Source organism: Thyridium curvatum (genome assembly GCF_004353045.1).
Source record: "Thyridium curvatum strain D216 chromosome Unknown NODE_143_length_45844_cov_83.007503, whole genome shotgun sequence".
NCBI classification, from domain to species: Eukaryota; Fungi; Ascomycota; class Sordariomycetes; order Thyridiales; family Thyridiaceae; genus Thyridium; species Thyridium curvatum.
Window position 1 is genome coordinate 13,258 of NW_022156898.1, and position 19,928 is coordinate 33,185.

A 19,928-nucleotide genomic window follows, 5' to 3' on the forward strand; every position below is an offset into this window, starting at 1 on the left:
CGTATTTAGTTGGAGGCCTCCTTGTTTATCCTCGCTATGTAAGTCGTGTTGACTTGGTTCCAGGCTGCCATGTACTTCTCCATGCATTGGCTCATGCATGTCTGCTCGCCGCTTGATAATGAACTGCCGGGCTTGGGAACGCATTTTTCGAAGCACAGCTCATTGATTTTCTGCAGAAGAGCATAATGTCAGTTTAAATATGGAAAGGAAACTGTTCTAGGCATGGGTTTCGCACCTCGATCAGTGTGCGGGCATTGTTGGTATGATACTCCAACGTGACCTGCTTCTTGACAGCTTCCTTGACAGCCTGGGAATCCATGTCGACAGTCGATGACGCGGTAGGCGAAGTTTCTACAGGTGTAGTAAGTTTGGAAGAGAAGAATCAAGAATGGCGCAGTTCAGATGAGGCGTTGGTCTGGATCTGCCAAGCTCGGTCCAACCTTGAGACGTGTCGATGATGGTGAAGGCTTCTGAGAAAAATCGGGGGAGTCGAAGATTAGGTAGATCAATGATCAAATGTCTTGGCTGCAAATTGATTGCGTCGGTTATCGATAAGGAGCCCAGGAGTGCGTGTGGTGTCCGGCCCTCAGCTGGCTAGGCGCCATTGGTACGGATAGCTCCCCCAAACGGGGTCATTGTTTCCAATGGATCCATCCATATTCCTGGAAAAGGCCACCTTATTAGGTACCGTACATCATCACGGTGACACGCGAGGAGGCCATTCCAAGACGCTTTTTGTCTTCGTCGCGCACACCTCAACAATATCCTAGTCTTTCTTGTGCCATTGCTACCACTCTGCCTCGTCCGCCCAGACGTTTTTACTTTGTCAATTTTCTCCTTTCTTCTGTCCCTGCTCCCCTCGTTGGTGACCGACCATGTGGTTCCAGACACTGTCGGCCCTGTGCCTGGCAGCGACCACCTGGGCCGCTATCAGCACTGACGATGATGGTGTCAAGAGCATTGGAGTAAGCATGGGTTCCCAATATCTTCGCGTCTAAAAGGGGTGGTCTGCTAACTGCTCGCACAGCTGAGGACGCACTCCCTCCAACAGGTCAGCATCGCCCATCTCCCCGTGCAAGAGGGAGCTCGCCAAAGTTGCTGACATGCCTTTCGCAGCCCTATCTGGACTCTGACATGCAAAGCCGGTGGTACGATTTCGGCGGCGACACGATAATTCGAACAGACCAGTAGGACACCCTTCATCATTGGCGTGCGACGTAGGGCACGAGAAGGCTAATCATCCTCTTTACTTGCCAGGTATATCCGCCTGACATCCGATCGCCCCTCACAAACAGGTTGGCTGTTCTCAAGGGTTCCCTTGACCGCGACGAACTGGGAAATCGAGGTGGAGTTCAAGATCCACGGCAAGAATCAGCTGTACGGCGATGGCTTTGCGATGTGGCTCACCAAGCAGCGCGGACAAGCGGGCCCCGTCTTCGGTAGCATCGACAAGTTCGAGGGCCTCGGCATTTTCTTTGACACTTACAAGAACAACCGCCCCGGCGTTGTGTTCCCTTATGTCATGGCCATGGTTGGCGATGGCCACACTTCATACGACAAGGACACGGACGGCAAGCCCAACGAGTTTGCTGGTTGCTCGGCTCGAGGCCTCCGCCATGCCTCTGTTCCGACCAAATTCCGCCTGACCTACTACGAGGACAAGTACCTCAAGCTGGACCTGCAGTACAAATCCGAGGGCGAGTGGACCCTCTGCTTCGAGACCAACGAGCCGCCCAAGATCCCGCAGGTAGCCTACCTGGGCTTCAGCGCCGAGACGGGCGAGCTTAGCGATAACCACGATATCATCTCTGTGCAGGCCAGGAACATCTACTCGTCATCCCCCTCCACCAAGTCTTCTCCCGGTAGCGGACGCAAGGGCGGCAAGTACACGAGCGACGAGAAGAAGGGAAGCTGGACCTGGTTCTTCATGAAGATCATCCTCTTCTGCCTCGTTGTCGCTGGAGGATATGTCGGCTTCACTGCTTGGAGGACCAACCAGAAGCGATCACACCGTTTCTAGATATGCGAGCGCTTAGGGGTCGGGGCCGTCTGCGGGAGCCCTCAAGGATGCCGAATTGGCAGAACGAAAATACCTGATGAAAAGGACACGACAGAGGACAGAGCATATGAAGAAAAGCACGTCGCATGGCGTTGTAGGCATCACTTGGCTATATGATGAACTTTTCCAAGTAGAGGTCTAGGGCGTGACGTTTGGCTCGATGTAATGAAGTCGGCACGCAAATTGTACGATTGTTAGTACTTATATGGCCTACTTCGGTTTCCGCGAAAGGTGATTTCATGAGGCCGAACAAAAAAAAACTACTTACCTACTACTACTACCTTAGTCTCCAATGATTACATGCACCTATCACAGAGCATCAGTGCAGCATGCACGAGTTGCAGATGAAGCGCTCCAAGTTGCCTCGTAAACTGCCTGTGGATAGGTATAACACTTGCTGGGTTTGGCAGCGAAATGAGACACCCGAGTCAGCATTCCTCAGCCCATGGTCCAGAACCCCAAGTAATTACTTAGCTTGAACTCTACATCACTACTATTACTTCCTAGGTACTTGTAGGTATTGTCCCCGAGTCGGGTCTTCACTGCCCTGGAGGTCCAGCAGCTAGAGAGAGCATCCTTGAAAGCTTCTGTTTATGCATGATAGGCGAGTACACCAAGCGGGAGCCAGAATTGGCCCAATTGAGATCATGATTCGCCAATCCGGAGGGAGTCGAGATGATAACAAGAAAGGTTCGTCTTCTTCGAATGCCGGCATTCTCTGATACAATCCGTGCTTAATCAAACGCTTTGCACGAGAGTGTGCATGGATGAATACGACGCTGGCCTCGAGCTGCAAACGCAACGCAGCTCTCAGAGCCACCCCCGCCGACTAATCAGGTGTGTTGTGCATGTCGAATGACGATGGCTCAAGAGCACTAGGCCTCGTTCAGTGGTGCTGGGTGACGATCATTTCACCAGATTGGGCTTCCGGCTTAGGAGCCGAGCCAACACTAAGGCCGGCCGTGGACGTCGTATGTGGTTTCGTGTACTCGTCGTGTCAGGTATCTTACTGAGATCCGGGTCCTCTCGCTCTTTTCTCAGATATGGGTAATACCAGATATGTAGGTAGGTACTTTAGGGAGGGATCAATCTCATTGCAGTGTAAAACCGCCGCCTATCTCTTAACAGCAACCCCACCAGCTCGCCTTGTGCCTCGAGGGGCTGGTAAGGGAAACATGTCATTCTCTCCTCCTTTCCCCCCACTAAGCTACCTCTTGTATGGTACCACAGAGCCCAGGCCAGGCATGCTTGCGATTTGTCGTAGCTTTCCAGCCCATGATTTCAACGCCAGCGACCCGCACATGGCGCCCCCGGAACAGCTCCATTGTTTTAGCACATCCTCTCGAGATCAGAGGCTTGGAGCCATCGACTCCAAAGGGCCTCTTGACTTGGAAGATCGCCCTTGTCCCGCCCGCCCTCCGATCCCCTCGAGTCTGATCTGGTCAATCTGTATTGTACCTAGCCCCACGGCCAGTCTGTTTCCCAGCTGCTGTGACTCGCCGCCCCTAGGAAACCAACAGATCAGTGCCCCCTCCAAAAGCAAACACCAAACTGTTTGATTCGATGGCGTAGAACTTCCAAGACTGTCCTTATTCCTGAGCTGCTTGCCGTCGGTGGCTTGATCCATTGGTAGCTTTCCTTTTTACCCACCTGGTGCCTCTCCCGCTACCCATCAGCACCCCCACCTTTTGATGCAAGCAATTGCTTTGTTCTTTACGCTCTGTCGAGACCCTCTCACGGTCCATCTCCTTCTCCCTCGATCCAGCTTCCCCTCCCACAGCTTCGCTCCGCACCCGCTCCTCCCTGTGTCGCGATAGCTCAGGCCATACAACATTACCAATCTCACGACTGTGGAAGCAATTGATAACCCCCGTGTCCGACAAGGAAGACTATTGGTCCAGATTCACCTTTGGCAGCCTGTTTCGATCGCTTGAACGTTATTATTGTTGCCGCGCGCCGCCCTCACACCTTCACTCGTCCAGCTCTCATTCTGCCCTTGGCCAGCTCTCCCTCACTGGTCATTCTACCTAGGAAAGGAAAGGGGAACGAAAGAGTGCACCTTCATTGTCGTGCTCCTGGCTGCTTATCCTGTGTTGTGATCTGGGTAGCGAATTCGACAAAGCGCCGTTTCCGACCTGTGTGTGCACAACGTCATTTTGCCGCATGTACTGTTCGCAGTTCCACTTCCCTCCAACAAAGGTCATATTCACCTGAAGCTCAAGCTGCAGTGACAGCAGACAGCCATAACAGCTACATCAAGTCCAGGTATCGGGAGCCAAAGCTGCATCCATTGGCTACTTGAGACTCAACTGCTGCCTTTCGGCTGTTGGTAGTGCAAGTCTGTGTGTGAGTTCTTGCTGCGACGGTACGTTTTTCTCCCGTCACCTCTGTTGTCGCAAACCGGCACTGTAACTTCCTCTTACCTTGCAGGACTTTCCCCTGCAGCACAGGTGCTCCTCCGCGACCAAGATACTTGCTTTACCGCTTGTATCACCCTCGAGGTAGCTCCTCGTCGTTGCTTCAAGCACAGCACCTACCTCGACAGGTAGTTTGCGGTATTCTGCAAGCTCTCGGGCCAGCCTTCGAGCGATCTGTGGCCCGTCGACCTCAGCGCCAAGTCGGCTCTTTCCTTTACAATAAGCTTGATGCCTAGCCTCGGTTTTCTCAAGAAGAAGCGGAACAGGGACGCCAACACCGACCCTTCTGGTACAAGCCAACCAAGCAGTCCAGTCACCCTCACTGCTCCCAAGGGGGGCGACAGCAGCACCTCTGTCCTCTCTCCGTCGCCGCATGATAGTGCGGCAACCGCAACTCCCCCATCCGCGTTGACACCGAAGCAAGAGGCACAGGGGAAGGCAGCATCGACAATGAACCAGCTACCAGTACAGCAGCCGCACTTCGCCCCGCCGGCACCCACTCCCTCCCCGGGCACGGAGCCGCAGAACCTGCCCAGCATCTCCAACCTGATCAATCCGCCTCAGCACGACGGCAACGCGCAGTCCTACCAGCAACAAGCCCAATCGGCATTCCCCCTGCCGCCCACCAACGGCCGAGAGGCTGGTGCTACCCAGAACCAAAGCAACATGTCCCAGCCGCAACAACAGCAACAGTCGGGCCAAGACTCACAAATCCGCGTCACCAAGGGCAAGTATTCGCTTGCCGACTTTGAGATCCTGAGGACTCTTGGCACTGGTAGTTTTGGCCGGGTCCATCTCGTCCAGTCGAGGCACAACCAGCGCTTCTATGCGGTCAAGGTGTTGAAGAAGGCGCAAGTTGTCAAGATGAAGCAGGTTGAGCACACCAACGACGAAAGACGCATGCTGGGCGAGGTGAAGCACCCATTCCTCATCACGCTGTGGGGGACATTCCAGGACGCACGGAATCTCTACATGGTCATGGACTTCGTCGAGGGTGGAGAGCTCTTTTCCCTTTTGCGCAAGTCGGGAGTAAGTGCAACAAACTTTTCCTACCCGTTTCAATTTCCCTGCAAAGAACATCAACCACCTATGTGGCTACCGCATGGGACTCTTGGAGAGCATCGCTAACTCTTTTGCAATCAGCGATTTCCTAACCCCGTCGCCAAGTTCTACGCAGCCGAGGTCACGCTCGCGTTGGAGTATCTCCACTCAAGGAACATCATCTATCGCGATCTCAAGCCAGAAAACCTCCTGCTGGATCGCCATGGCCATCTGAAGATAACAGACTTTGGCTTTGCCAAACGCGTTCCGGACAAGACATGGACACTTTGTGGTACGCCAGATTATCTGGCCCCCGAGGTCGTATCCAACAAGGGATATAACAAATCCGTTGACTGGTAAGTGAGGTCTTCTCTAGAAATAACAAGCGATTCATTTTTAACTAATCGGTTTCCAGGTGGTCCTTGGGGATCTTAATCTACGAAATGCTTTGCGGTTACACGCCTTTCTGGGATGGGGGATCGCCCATGAAGATATACGAAAACATTCTCAAGGGCAAGGTTAAATATCCACCGTATCTCAACCCAGATGCCCAGGATCTGCTGGAGAGGCTCATTACAGCCGACCTCACGAAGCGCCTGGGCAATTTGTTTGGAGGTTCGCAGGACGTCAAGAGTCATCCCTGGTTCGCCGAGGTGACGTGGGACCGCTTGGCGAGAAAGGACATCGACGCTCCTTATACACCACCTGTCAAGGCTGGGGCTGGTGATGCGAGCCAATTCGACAGGTATCCGGAGGAGACGGAACGCTATGGTCAGACTGGCCACGACGAGTAAGCAGCACCACTCCCCCATCGCAGACACCCCAGATGCTGACATTGTTTGTTATAGGTACGGTAACCTGTTTCTCGAGTTCTAAAGGAACTCATGGTTCAAGGTGAAAATGGGAGAAATGTACCACAGCTCTGGGATTGTCAACCGTGGCAAGTCGCTGGACCCGTCGGCAGATCAGTTCGATATCCGAAGTGTCCCATATACAACAGAAAATACCACCAAAGTGTAGTTTAAGATATTGAACGGCATAGCTTCATGGTCTTGCGACGGTATTTTCTAGACTACCGGACCGCCTGGCCTAGAAAGACTGGTCGAGACAGGAGACGGATGGAACTGGGTTGCACACCCATGATCAAACTCGTCTGAGGGGCGACAACTCGTGTCATTCAGCTTGTGTGTTTGGGCAGCCAGGCCAGAGCAGGATTGGGTAATAAGGAGTAGCAAGGTGTCTTGCCGTACAGGAGCAAGCTTCACTGCACTGGGGCCGAGTTCACATCGTAGATCATGCAGAAACTTCAAGCTACTCGAACCTGATATATGGGTTAGATGTCATTTCCTACCTGGACATGGCTCGAAGAGTCTTGACCGAATCCAGTCCGTGTAAGAAAAGAGGACATATTGTCCTAATGTTACTCAATACGGTTCGTTCACGTCCTTGGCCAGTTGTTTGGTCGCTATTTCATTTGATCCAGTCTATTAGACTGTGAGCTGGGTCGAGAACAATATGAAGTCTCGATCCCCCCCATCGATACCCGACCAGCGGACGATGCCCCCCACCACACACTTGCTGCTCGTCGTGGTTGCCCCGCAGCGGTCCACACAAGGTGTCGCCTTGTTGGTTGAAGCTACCTGCCTCACCCCGGTTGAGGCTGCTCTAAACCCCGCCCGCTGCGTCCCTAACCGCAATCGCTACCGGAGCTAACCATCAATTGGTACAGGGGTCTTAACGGGTCCAGGCCTCCAACCTCCGCCGTTTTTTTAGCTGCCAGCTGCTAACCAGATGTCCCGTGCAGCTTATGGCTTGCATGGTTCTAGCTCTCGAGTTCATCTGCAGGGGACAAATTGGTGATCTTCACTTTTCTGCGTCTTTTTTTCTTTTCTTTGCTTTACTCTTTTTCTCTACTCTAGCGTTCCGAAAGCTCTCTCCCACTGCTTGCTCTTGTAATGAAGACATATCTGGTTGATTTTTGATCATGATCATCGTGCTCTAACGCCAATTTCTAATCGCAACCGGCTTGGTCGGGTCGGCTCCGCGGTAGACGACACAGCACAGCGCCTTTGCCTTGGGCGACGGGGAAAGTCCCCCCGGAGAACTCTGCCGACATGGATGATTACATGTTTCAATTCCATGTGCGCAGCTGTAAAAACGTCGAAGAGAAAACGAGCTATCTCGAAATATTCAACTATTCGGTAAGTGAACTCTTAAAGGCAACCCGCCGAGCCTTGGCGAGCACGGGGCAGTTAGCTAAGTATTTGGATGATGCGTACCTGCGCAGGATGCCTCCCTGAACTCGATAGAGGAACATCCATTGACCGACGATGAGTTCGAGAATTTCCTACACCGGAGGGTAAGTTGCCACGTCGCAATGTTTGAGAGCTGTGGCTGTCGCAGTGTCCTGTATTGTGTCATGTTAAGCTAGGTGCCTTACCGCTAATCCGTCGCAGGGCGCCTTTGAGCCTCCCAAGCTTAAGGAAGGGGTCGAGCTCCTGAATGGCATGAGGCTCATGTACGTGGACCAACCCCTTCTTCCGTTGACTGGCTGATGTTGACCCTGGGGATAGTCTTCAGAAGAACGCCAACCATCCGGAAACGTTCACACGGCAGTACATATCTTTCACAGCGGCCCAGTACGAGTCGATGATACGGACGCTGAAGCTGCCGTTCCGCGCAGTCGAGGGCACTGCCGTCGTCGGCCCCTTCTTCTGGTGCGCCTACGACCAGGACGACGCGGACCCGCACCTTCAGATCGTCTACCGCAAGTCCGATGTCCGCAAGAAGGGCAAGACGCGCGGCTGGGAGCTCATGCTGTCCCACTCGTACAACACGGGCATCACGACGGGCTACGCCAAGGGCACCGAGTCCTCCGACCTGGTCGCCGCGGTGACGCACCTGCAGGCCTGCGCGCGCCAGGTGGCCCACCCCTTCCTGCTGCCCGTCATCATCTTGTCGCACGACCTGAGCCCCAAGAACGACCAGAAACAGCGCGACGCGCGCGAGTGGCTTAGGAAGCTCGAGCACGCCGTCAGCATGCGCAACGAGATCGTCGAGGACGAGGGGTACGTCAAGGACGCCAGCTTTGACCTGGACCAGATCAACCGCGACCTGGTCGAGTGCCACTCGCAGGTCCTCTGGAAGCGGCCGCAGGCCTACCAGGAGATCGTGGCCGAGATCAGGAAGGGGATGGGCAGGTTCATGAACAAGCTCCCGCACGCGCGCAGGGAGGCCGAGCTGGACAAGCTCCACCGGAGCATGCTGAGCAGGCTCGACTTTTACGTCGCCAAGCTGAAGGGCATCGAGCACTACGCGGCGACGACCCTGGCGCGGCTGGACATCCAGCGCAGCGCACTGTACAACATCATCGCGCAGAAGGAGTCCAAGCTCAACCTCGAGATGGCCGGCCAGCAGCGGCGCCTGGCCCACGCCTCCAAGCGGGACAGCACGAGCATGAAGACGCTGTCATTCCTCGGCACCATCTTCCTGCCCGCGACGTTTCTGGCCTCGGTCTTCTCCATGACCTTCTTCAACTTCCAGGACAAGGACCGGGCCGTGGCGCCGACGCTGTGGGTCTACTTCGCCATCACCATCCCCCTGACGCTCATCATCGTCGTCTCGTGGCGCTATTGGGACAGGAAGCGCGAGAAGGCCTTTGCGGACGAGGACTTGGACTTGGAGTCCGGCATTGACAAGCTCGAGGCGCAGATCATGGCCAGCATGCGGAAGAGGACGATGAGCAAGGTGAGGACCTGGGCTGGGGTGCCCCTGAACAAGATGGAGTAAATCGGAAAGAGAGGTGCAGTGGCAATGGCTGTGGCTTTGACAAGATATGCGACGCGGGGTTCGAGGAGATATCTTCTTTTTCTGTCTTCCGGAGCGATTGGAAAACGATCAACATTGACGACACATGATGATAATGACCTACGATACGATTAGTACACGACCATATAGTGCAGTCTATAGACAAGATAGGCATTTGAGACAAGCAACCAACTAACACTAGACTTCAAAGCCTAGCGGGAGCTTGCTGCACCATGCAAGCCCTTTTCGTGATAGCAAGTAGCAGTTATGTGGAGGCACACCTGCCTAAATCACATGCATGCAAGCATTGAGGTGGTGGTGGGGATGGACGGCCGCTCCCATGGGGGGGAGTCGATAGCCGCCGCAACCATTACAGAAACCCATCCCCCCGCGTCTCTCCGGATGGGCATGTCAGGCGTTCTGTTTACTAAGGATTCTTTCTCAGCATGCTTATACCCTCGCATGGAGCCTGGCACCCTGTCTAACCTACAACGCACAGCGGTCATTCTTGTCGGCCGCCATGACTTGGACCAGCCACCATGACAGGCCTCGTCGACGACAAAGGCCGTGATGAGGACTTCTTTCTCCGAAACGGGCTCCCACCGGAGACGAGAGGACTGTGTTATGACTACGTCCACACTCGTTATCCGGGACTGACGGTGCAAGATGCCCAACCCCAGGGCTTCTGTTCCCATACACTTTTTGTGGGTGAGGCGCTCGTCGTGCAGTTCCGGCCGCCGACACATCAGCTCGATGTCGGCCTTGTCCAAGAAGCTTGCCGGGTGTATGGTGATCTGGCGCCCGAGACCCATCTGCTTGGCGAGCTCCGTGTAGAGGCCTGCTCATCCTCTCGCGGGGAGGGCTGTCCGAAAGGAGTTAACAGCAACGAGCCATGCCATCGAACGGCTGGAATAGAAGGAAGCTGTGACAAGCTTCTCGTGTACTCGATGAGTCGGATACCTGGGGTCTCGCTTGCAGACTTCCGGGAACAACAGGTTGACGATGTCTTATCATGCAAGTCCAAGCTGGGGTCGTACCACAAGCGAGACGTGATTTCCGACTTCGTCAGACTCTCGCACCGAGCCTTGCAGCAGGCCATCCCTGGTGACTCGGCCTCCCTGGCCACACGAAAAGGTCGTATAGGCACGTCTTTACAACGGCGCCTGGAGCACATGCAGTCAGGGCTGCCATTGCGCTTCCGTGCTCGCGTAACTGCCGTTTTGTCGAGTCTGGAACGCATCGAGGCCCTGCCATGGGTCTTGACGCATGGCGACTTCACTCCGTCCAATGTTATGGTCAAGACCGACAGCACAGAGAGGCAAGGGGCCTCGGAACGTGCCCTTACTGGTGGATTGCGTATAAGTGGCCTCATTGACTGGGCTGAAGTGGAATACCTGCCGTTTGGTGTCGGGCTGTACGGGCTCGAGGAGCTCCTGGGTGAATCCGTCGTCGATGATGGAGAAGACCAATCCCGTGGGGGTCGCTATCCTGCCCCGAAGAGCATGTTCGAGTACTACGGTGGCCATCGCGAGCTTCGCCGTACTTTTTGGGAGGAACTCGGGGCGAGGGTGCCTCGGCTCAACACGGACAAGGCCTTCCGCGAAACCGTCGAGCTTGCTCGGGTCCTTGGAATATTGCTGTGGCATGGCATCGCCTTTGACAACGGGCGGCTCGACAGAGTGGTACAGCCGGGAGTAGATGACGAGGAGATTCAACGGTTGGACTTGTTCCTCCTAGGAAGTCCGGCGGCGTCGTGGGGAACGGTCGGACCGCATCGGCGGCGCTTCCGATGTTGGGCCACGATCAAGACCGCAGTTTCATACATAAAGGGCCTGTTGTTTGGTAGACTCACAGCTCGAGACTGACCACATAGTCTATGAAACTGGAGTGATCATGGTTCATGGACATGACATCACTAGAGTAGCAAGCTTCTAGGATTGATGCACCGCGAATGGAATGGATTGAAAACCGAGCGGCCTCCCTCCTGCTTCTTGTCACCGACAAAGGGTCCCGTCCCTCCCTGGACTGCTAACGGTGCTGAAACAGGTCGATTCGGCCCCATCATCAGGGCCCAAAGGGACCCGGGTGTGAGAGATCTACCCCCCTGGTCTTGGGTCGTGCCGCCATTGGGCTAGCCAATATCTCTGCAACTGCTGTAATTGGCGAGACATGCCCCCGTACACGTAGCTTGGTTATTAGTCGCCTTAGTGGGCGAGAGAGCTGGCATACGGTGATTGACGAGACAGCTGGAGCAAGCTCGAGGTGGGGTTGACGACATAGCCTCCTCGCTTGGTGGCCAGCTCAGCTCACTGGGTGTGCTTGGCTCTGTGTGTGGGCGTGGGAGACGAAAGAAAACGCAGGATATCGCTTTGTCTTCGTTTTGCAAAGACAATCTTCCACCATTGTTGTGTGTTGGTTTTCCGAACATTTCCCTGGATTTATTGCTCTGAGGTGGCATCTTCAAACACAAACAAGTACCCACTGTCGCAAAGCTGTTGACGAGTTTCCAGCTTGGTTGGCTCCCTCAATCTGCACCGTCGGACTCGACTGAGGTGTCTATTTCTCGTACTTGGGTTTGACCCAGCCCTTCTATACCCGCAGCGGCCGGCTTATTTTGAAAAGCGAAAATGGCGGAATCACCAGCTCAGAGTGCTGGCCCGCCAAAGGATGATCTCCATCAAGCCGGAGGCGGTGTTAGTGGTGAAGCCCGATCTGTCAAGACGCTCAACGCGACCCTCATCAAGCGGATGGAGGCGATCTTCAAGAACCATGCCGACAAGACTGACGCGTCTTGGCACCCGGATCAGCTCGTAAGCTTTGTCAAACACACCCAGGGCGATGATGACCACGCAATCTCGCCAGCTCTTCTGGCCAAGAAGGAGCTCGGGTTCAACGACTTCTTGGAGTACATGACCTCTACCGGCGCCAACATCATGGCCGCGCCAAGGGCACGGGATCTGAGCTGGCCGCTCTCGAGCTACTTTGTCAGCTCCAGCCACAACACCTACCTGACCGGCAACCAGCTGTCGAGCGACTCCAGCACCGAGGCCTACAAGAACGTGCTGCTCCGCGGTTGTCGTTGCATCGAGATAGACGTGTGGGATGGCGACGACTCAGATGTCGAGTCTGATACGAGCGATAGCAGCAGCAGCAGCGATGATGATGACCCCAAGAAAGCGGCGAAGCGCAAGACAAGGGTAGATACTGTCAAGAGCAAGCTGCCAAGGTCTCTCACGTCTCGCCTGGAGAAAACCGCTCTGGGCAAGAAGTTGGACAACTACGTGGATGGGAGTGCTGAATCTAAAGGCACCTCTGGGGCAGCACTCACACCTACTCCTACCGTGGCGAAAGAGGGAGCTCCAGCAGACGCCGTGAGCAGCACGAAGACCCCCTCGCTGCCCCTGGTTGTAGAGCCACGAGTCTTGCACGGATATACCCTGACCAAGGAGGTCTCATTCAGAGACGTCTGTGTCGCTATCCGGGACCACGCCTTCGCTGTGACGGACCTGCCTCTCATCGTCAGCCTAGAGGTCCACTGCGGACCGCAGCAGCAAGAGGTCATGGTCAAGATCATGGAGCAAACCTGGGCCGACTACCTGCTCTCTCAGCCCACGCAGGATGCCCAAGAGCTCCCCGCGCCGGAGGCCCTTCTGAGGAAGATCCTGGTCAAGGTCAAGTATGCGCCGCCGGACCCCGGTGCGGCGGCCAAGGCCTCGGCCCAGGGTGATGCCGACACCCTCGACTCTGAGGAGGACAGGGTGCCTGCCGAAGCCGGTGCCAAGGCCGCAAAGAAGCCGTCCAAGATCATCCAGGCACTGAGCCGGCTGGGCATCTACACGCGGGGGGTATCTTTCAAGAGCCTGACGCAGCCCGAGGCCTCGATGCCGACGCACATATTCTCCCTCTCCGAGAAGGGCGTCATGTCGGTCCACGAGAAGCAGAGCGCGGCCTTGTTCAATCACAACAAGACCTTTCTGATGAGGGCGTACCCGTCCGGCCTGCGCATCCGGTCCTCCAACTTGGACCCTGTGGTTTTCTGGCGCAAGGGCATCCAGATCGTCGCTCTGAACTGGCAGAGATGGGACGAGGGGATGATGCTCAACGAGGGCATGTTCGCTGGTACCGGCGGCTACGTATTGAAACCTGAAGGTAAACGACCACCATATTATAGTTCCCCTATAAGCAAGGGGGGAAAAGCAACAAAACTTTGACTGACACTCTCATCTAGGATATCGAGGCCAAAAGAAAACCGAAGAGCCCAAAGCGGGCGACACCCAAACTGCTCCGGCGGCCGCCGTTGTCCACAAGACCCTCGACCTCACCATCGAGGTCCTTGCGGCGCAGTCCCTGCCCATGCCCGAGAAGGACGACAAGGCCAGCTCCTTCCACCCGTACCTCAAGGTCGAGCTGCACGTCGAGGAGCCCGGCGAGCGCCACGGCAGCAGCAGCAGCAGTAGCACCGGCCTGCCCGCGGACAACGGCCGCGAGAAGGAGGGCGAGTACAAGGCCAAGACCAAGTCGCGCAAGGGGTGCGACCCGGACTTTGCCGGCGAGGCGCTGCGCTTCTCGGGCGTGAGGGGCGTCGTGGAGGAGCTCTCCTTTGTGCGGTTCATCGTGCGCGACGACGAGATCGGCCGCGACGGGCTCGCGGCCTGGGCGTGCGTGCGGCTCGACAGGCTGCGCCGGGGGTACAGGTTCGTGCACCTGATGGACGCCCAGGGCCAGGAGACGGACGGCGTGGTGCTGGTCAAGGTGTCCAAGCAGGTGACGTAGGGTCGAGGCAACAAAGTCGTTCATGTTGAGTTTCCAGTTAGCGAGCATAAGCGGTCACGTCGTCTATCATATCAAGCAACATGTTTTCCGTCATTGTGGGGGATCAGCACATTCTTACTTGGCTTCTCAAGTGCGTGGAAATACTGTTACATGTCTAGATTCGCCTGCCACACACCAGACTTATTTATGTGTGTGAAAATGCCATTGAAGAGTCACAGTCCACAGCACTCGTAGTATATAACCTACAATTCCTGATCCTAGAGATTTCTGAGCTCCTCCGGTGAAGCGCCCTCTGGAACACCCACTTTGTCTGACCCCCCCCCCCCCCCCCTTTTTTTTTCCCCCCTAACGCCTAGAACGCCCACAGAGCCAATTTTTTTCTATGCTCTACCCATACGCACAGAATCAATGAGAGATTAGATATACCGGGCCCTTCTCTTCTCCGGTCTACCACTGCCAGAGAACCTTGTGGTGCAGGATCCTCGCGCCGAGCCTCTCGTACTCCTTGCCCGTGACCCACGAGTCGTTGGTCGGCAGCTTGGCGAACACGCTGGCGCCCTTCCACACGACGACCTGCTCGTCCATGTCCCTGGCGCTGCGCGAGATGAGGATGCGCTCGGCCAGGTCCGGGCGCAGGGCGCGCAAGCGCTCCTCGAGGAAGGTGGCGAAGTTGGGCGTCTTGGCGCCGCCGCCGATGACCATGATGGAGCCGACGAACTCGCGCAGGCGCTTGTCGTCGCCGCGCGCGGCGTTGTAGATGGACGTCATGATGGCGACGTCGAGCGGCGCGACGGGCAGCACGGCGTCGCGCTCGGCGGCGAGGTCGCGCTGCGAGGGCCCGTCGCCGCCGACGAAGATGCCCGGCGGCGCCTGCTGCGAGGCCGCCAGCATGGCCGCCTGGGCCGGCGTGAGCCCGCCGTTCTGCGACGGGCCCGGGGTCCCGGAGCCGTTGGCCGCGCTGGGCGCCGGGCTGCCCGTGCCGTTGACGGCCTCCTTGCCGGCGCCAAACACGAAGGGGGCCGGCGTGCCGGAGCCCTCGGGGGCCGGGGAGGGGGCGTTGGAGGTGGCCGGCGTGCCGTTGGCCTCGCCCCGCGCGAGGAAGTTGAAGGGCTGCGACTTCTCCTTGCTGGGCGTGGAAACGTCGTTGTTCGCGCCACCGCCCGCGGCAGCCGGGCCGCCGTTGGCCGTGGCGGCCACCGCGGGGTTCTCGCGGGCGAGGATGGCGAACTGCGCCGCCGACGTGGGGTCGTCGGGCTGGTCGACGTCGTACGCGTTGTACGAGCGCTCGATGAGCTTTCGCCGCCCGCGGAGCTTCGTGCTGCTGTCAAAGAGGGCCGGGTCGAAGAGGCCCATGGGCGCCAGGATCACCTCGTCGTAAGTCTTGAACTGGTACTTGTGCGTCGGCTTGTTGGGCGCGCGGAGATGGAACTGGTACAGCTGGACCGAGATCTCGGCTTGTGACATGGTGCAGTGTTTCTGCTTCAGCTCTTCTGCCAGCAAGAAGTCGTATCGCCTCCTGAGGTTGATCTCCTGGTAGGGGAAATGGTCGTAGAGCATCATCTTGATGAAAGTCTCGGTCACATCGTAACCCCCGTACTTGAGATTTATCCGTGAATCCTCGATACAGAGACCATCCTCAACACAGCTGACTGCGGTCTTCTGGGCTCCGACATCAACGACACAGGCCTGAGTGTAGCCGGCGCCGAACGTTGCGCACATGCTCTCCTGGTAGAAGCATAGCTTGTTAAACTGAAACCAGCCCATGCACGACTTTAGGGCGTTCTCGACATATTTCTTGTCGTACAGGTCGGGAATGACAAAGACGCAGCTGTATTGTCTCCATTGTTGGCGATCGGTGAGGCCGAGTTCTTGACGCAGGGCTAGCTCGAGGATCTCTTCGAAGTCGTCGTATAACCTTTCCACCTCGTCATACTCGTCCTCGTTGAAGTTGCCGTGCTGCAGAGGCCACCACAACTTGATTTTGGGCTCCGAATCGTCTGGTATACGTAGGGCCTGCTGTCCCCAGATGACATTTGACGCGGGTTCGGGCGCTTCCAGGTCTGCGACATCAGTCCACTCTATTTGTAGGGGGTCGTTGTGCTGTGGGATAACCTCTGGCTCGGTTCGACGGTTATAGTTGGCGACTAATTCCTTGGAGTTGGGGAGGACCTTGCGCTTGTTGAGCCTCATATCGATCTTGAGGTCGTCGGACATCTTCTTGTATTTCTTTGACCATTCTTCCCCATACTGCTGGTCGATCTTTTGGGCCTCGAACTGGCGACGGGGCAGCGCTTCGTGTTCTTCCGACTCGGTCTGCTTCCACTTGTAGCCAATCACCATCGGGACCGTCTTGGGCAGCGCGTCGCTGGCAAAACCAATGCGCAAGTTCTGGCTGCCTGGATGGATCACGATGATCTTGGACGGGTCGAGTTCGTCGAGGGGCGCATCGGCGGCTCCCTCCTCGGGCAGGGCATCGGTAGGAACCTCGCCATTCTGGTTCAGGGCTCGATCGCGGTCCTTGGCGGTCTGGACAAGTTTGTCTCGGGTAGCATCGCTCTGGCTTCGGAGGGCGAGGATCTGATCCTCGCGCTTCATGTACTCCCTTGGGTGGAAATGTCAACATCAACGCTGTCTATGGGCTCTCTAGCGCGCGAGAAGAAGAGATGGCATACGTGTAATAGTTCTTCTGGTTGATCGGAATGATCTCAGGCCAGCTGGTCTGCTTCATGTTGTTGTCGGTGCGCTCGAGTCCTGCGATCAATGGCACCGTCAGTAAAACTGTCCTGCATCGCTTTGTCCAATGTGATGCGAATGCGCTGCGGCAGTGTCTACATACCTTCCCGAAGGAGGACGCGCTCGCTGACCTTGCCGACCATCTTGGAAGCGCCGCGGTGCTTGGATTGGCGACGGCTGTGGTCGTCGTTTGGATGTTGCAGGTGTTTGGGGTGAGATGATCTCGAGGACAAATCGTGGCAGCCTTTTGGTGTCAAAAGATCGCCGCTATTCGCGGCGCGAGGCTTGGGTCGCGCTACCGCATTCGGCAGAGCCCTGTCACTACTACTACTCAGCACCCAAAAGCCGGGGTGAGTTCTAGCCCATTTAAGCCCTCTTTAGTGGTTCGCCTGGCCAGCATTGCCGCTGACAGTTTGCTGAATCTACCTAACCTATTCGCCATTTTGGGGTCCTAGATGTCACCGCCCTTTGATCTACTTCATTACGCGACACTACAGCAGTCACATCAAAGCCGTACTCGTCTTCTTCTGTGATCCTCTCGCATATTAAGGTATCTAATTATCGGCTTTACATGTCATGTGCGTAGTGCTGCCATTCAGGCCAGACCAATAATCCAAGACCGCCAACTCGCGGCCAGAACCAACAGCCAACCTCTCAGAGGATGTAAGGCAGTGTCATTCAAGCTCACCAGGTAGAGAGGGGCTGGTAGCAGCATATCTTCACCAGGGATGCCATCTCATCTCCGGGCTATTATCTGATTGCTGGTCAGAGTAAGCAAGGAGACAGTAGCAGTAGCTCGTGAAAGTGTAAAGCCAGCAAGTCCGTCGTCACCTGACATCGAAGAATGACGTCGCCACCGGCCCCAATAGAATGAGAACGTGTCACGTACAGTAGTCAGTTCTCAAGGCAACCTCAATCATATCTTCCAAAGAAAAACAACAAATCATCTGGCTTTTAGACGGTCTGGCGTTCCTCTCTTATCCTCAGCCATTCAATCAATCAACCCCAGAAAGAGCATCACCGGGAGCTCACCTCTCTCGCTGGCATCCTCAGCATCAGCTCAAGGCCAGACCTCCACTTACACACGCTGCCAACTGTGCTCGGCTTGACTGTGAGCTTATAAAGGCGGCACAACCACCTATCTCAAACCCTCTCGCACGTCAGCCTGCGCAGTCTGAAAAGCTACAAAATGCCGCCCATTCCCATTTATAGCCAAAGTCCAATCAGCGCGGCCGCGAAGCCGACTGGTGTGACCCCAGAGACTGCCCCTCCGGCCGATGTCGTCGACCAGTCCAGACAGCAACCCGCAACAGCAACAAGAGCCCGCTCGGCTGTTGAAGGGTCTACATACCCACAAGCCCGGCCAGGCCAAGCGCCGTACGCACCGGTACCTACCGGGACTGCTCGCGCCACGCAGGAGCCACCTGTCCGTCCCACACCAACCACCCGGACCGAGGATGACGGCGGTCCTCCGGCGCCGCAGCCCGGGGCCGTCCCAGTGCCGGGAAGCGGGAGCGGCCATACGTCGTACCTCCCGCCGCCGCCAAAGGCAGGCGAGAAATTTGTTCCGCCAACACAGACGGCAGCGCCACAAGGGCCTGGAGCATCCTTCCTGCCCCCTCAGATGAACATCCCGGCGCCAACCATGCCATACGCTCAACGAGGTACAGCACCGGCAACCGGGCCGGCCTACTCTCAGGGGAATCCAGACGAAGCTCTCGAGCACCCGCCTGGATATCACCAGAACACCAGCGCGGCAGACATGCCTAGCTATGCCCGTCCGCCGGCCTCTACCTTCTCCTCCTACGAGTCTGGAAGCACGCCGGGAGGACTGGGCAACGAGGACGATGAGGGAGTCTGGGACACGGCCCGAAAGTTCGTCCAGACGGCCGGCAAGAAGCTGTCTGAAGCCGAGAGCGAAGTCTGGCGGAGAATAAACAAGAACTAGGCAGGCCGATGCCAAGCGCGCCCGCCAACATTGGCGAGAGCTCCTACAGATGTTACGGAATGTCGACGAGCAAATTGCGAGGGCGTGCACCTTTGAAGAATCTTACAGACTAGAGGAGACTAGACCTCCGGTGCACTTTTCACAAGGTCAGAGCTTCTTGGGCTCACAACAGGATTATGTTTGGTTCTTATTTTACATGATTTCTTTGAGAGAACGGTACATGGGAGCTGATCATTAGTTAGCAAAGTGTGGTTATAGTGATAGTTTAGATTCATGGAGAGAAAGTGCAATTAATTTATCTCTCTAAAATCCCTTCTTAATCCCCCCGTCCAGCGATAAGTAGTTAAGTGATATGTGTCCGAGCCCAACGTACATGGAGGCTTCCATTGTCAGTTTGTGATACTGGTTGGCATGAGCCATGGCTTCCTGTCCTTCCTCAAATCCGAAGCGCAACCAACCATGGTGAGCTTTGTAGGCATGCTATCTAGATACACTGTTGAGTTGGATATAGGCATCGCGCTTGTAGAGAAACAGCTGTTCAATATATTCAGTACTATGATGTACGGGCGTGAAAAGGAAGTATAGTTTGATCCAAGACTCGGCCACGGTGATTCGTGTATGTACCTGCAAAGTAGCCATCGCGCCATCCAACCAATCAACGGACTTGTGGTCTAGTGGTATGATTCTCGCTTAGGGTAACACCCGAAAGCATTCTCTTGCGAGAGGTAAGCTCCACTCTCTCACTGTCTTCACACAAAGTCCGTAACTAACTGTATGAAAAGGTCCCGTGTTCGATCCACGGCAAGTCCCATATCTTTTTCTTTTTGCCCTGAATTTGTCCATCGAGCATCTTTCACAAAGCACAGGGTTATCATGAACAGATCAGCCATTATGCTCACAACCCAGGATTTGGAGATACGCCGTGTCCCCCCACGCCTTAGCGCAGCACCCCTGGACTCTGCTTGCGAAGCTCGATGGATATCTTGGTCTGTAGTGGGACAAGACTGAAAATAGATACAGATTCGATGGATATCCATGTCTTCTCCTTCAACACCGACCGGCTTGCAGGAACCGGCCCATCTTGTGTGTCTCGGTGCTTCTCTAATACAGTTCGTGTCCGAGGCGGGGTCTCGCTGCTCGCCATCGATTC

At 55.9% G+C, this 19,928-nt stretch overlaps 8 protein-coding genes across 8 annotated transcripts; 6 read left to right on the plus strand and 2 right to left on the minus strand.

Moving 5' to 3' along the window:
* Positions 1-5: 5 nt before the first annotated feature.
* E0L32_012191 (uncharacterized protein) lies at positions 6-319 on the minus strand (the record flags this gene model as incomplete). The annotated part of the gene is made up of 2 exons (XM_031135005.1): positions 6-170; positions 236-319. 2 exons carry the CDS (start codon positions 317-319, stop codon positions 6-8), a joined length of 249 nt encoding a protein of 82 aa, XP_030999047.1.
* Positions 320-875: 556 nt separating this feature from the next.
* On the plus strand, positions 876-2,020 carry E0L32_012192 (uncharacterized protein; the record flags this gene model as incomplete). The annotated part of the gene is made up of 4 exons (XM_031135006.1): positions 876-965; positions 1,028-1,051; positions 1,117-1,148; positions 1,312-2,020. 4 exons carry the CDS (start codon positions 876-878, stop codon positions 2,018-2,020), a joined length of 855 nt encoding a protein of 284 aa, XP_030999048.1.
* Positions 2,021-4,704: 2,684 nt separating this feature from the next.
* On the plus strand, positions 4,705-6,393 carry E0L32_012193 (uncharacterized protein; the record flags this gene model as incomplete). The annotated part of the gene is made up of 4 exons (XM_031135007.1): positions 4,705-5,505; positions 5,620-5,873; positions 5,933-6,307; positions 6,366-6,393. The coding sequence occupies 4 exons, from the start codon at positions 4,705-4,707 to the stop codon at positions 6,391-6,393; spliced, it is 1,458 nt and encodes a 485-aa protein (XP_030999049.1).
* A 1,238-nt stretch (positions 6,394-7,631) lies between these two features.
* E0L32_012194 (uncharacterized protein) lies at positions 7,632-9,306 on the plus strand (the record flags this gene model as incomplete). Its single annotated transcript, XM_031135008.1, has 4 exons — positions 7,632-7,718; positions 7,805-7,876; positions 7,974-8,035; positions 8,091-9,306. 4 exons carry the CDS (start codon positions 7,632-7,634, stop codon positions 9,304-9,306), a joined length of 1,437 nt encoding a protein of 478 aa, XP_030999050.1.
* Positions 9,307-9,863: 557 nt separating this feature from the next.
* On the plus strand, positions 9,864-11,189 carry E0L32_012195 (uncharacterized protein; the record flags this gene model as incomplete). Its single annotated transcript, XM_031135009.1, has 1 exon — positions 9,864-11,189. The coding sequence occupies one exon, from the start codon at positions 9,864-9,866 to the stop codon at positions 11,187-11,189; it is 1,326 nt and encodes a 441-aa protein (XP_030999051.1).
* A 762-nt stretch (positions 11,190-11,951) lies between these two features.
* Positions 11,952-14,097, plus strand: E0L32_012196 (uncharacterized protein; the record flags this gene model as incomplete). Its single annotated transcript, XM_031135010.1, has 2 exons — positions 11,952-13,473; positions 13,553-14,097. The coding sequence occupies 2 exons, from the start codon at positions 11,952-11,954 to the stop codon at positions 14,095-14,097; spliced, it is 2,067 nt and encodes a 688-aa protein (XP_030999052.1).
* A 447-nt stretch (positions 14,098-14,544) lies between these two features.
* On the minus strand, positions 14,545-16,973 carry E0L32_012197 (uncharacterized protein; the record flags this gene model as incomplete). The annotated part of the gene is made up of 3 exons (XM_031135011.1): positions 14,545-16,699; positions 16,770-16,848; positions 16,934-16,973. 3 exons carry the CDS (start codon positions 16,971-16,973, stop codon positions 14,545-14,547), a joined length of 2,274 nt encoding a protein of 757 aa, XP_030999053.1.
* A 1,046-nt stretch (positions 16,974-18,019) lies between these two features.
* On the plus strand, positions 18,020-18,778 carry E0L32_012198 (uncharacterized protein; the record flags this gene model as incomplete). Its single annotated transcript, XM_031135012.1, has 1 exon — positions 18,020-18,778. The coding sequence occupies one exon, from the start codon at positions 18,020-18,022 to the stop codon at positions 18,776-18,778; it is 759 nt and encodes a 252-aa protein (XP_030999054.1).
* Between the last annotated feature and the right edge of the window lie 1,150 nt (positions 18,779-19,928).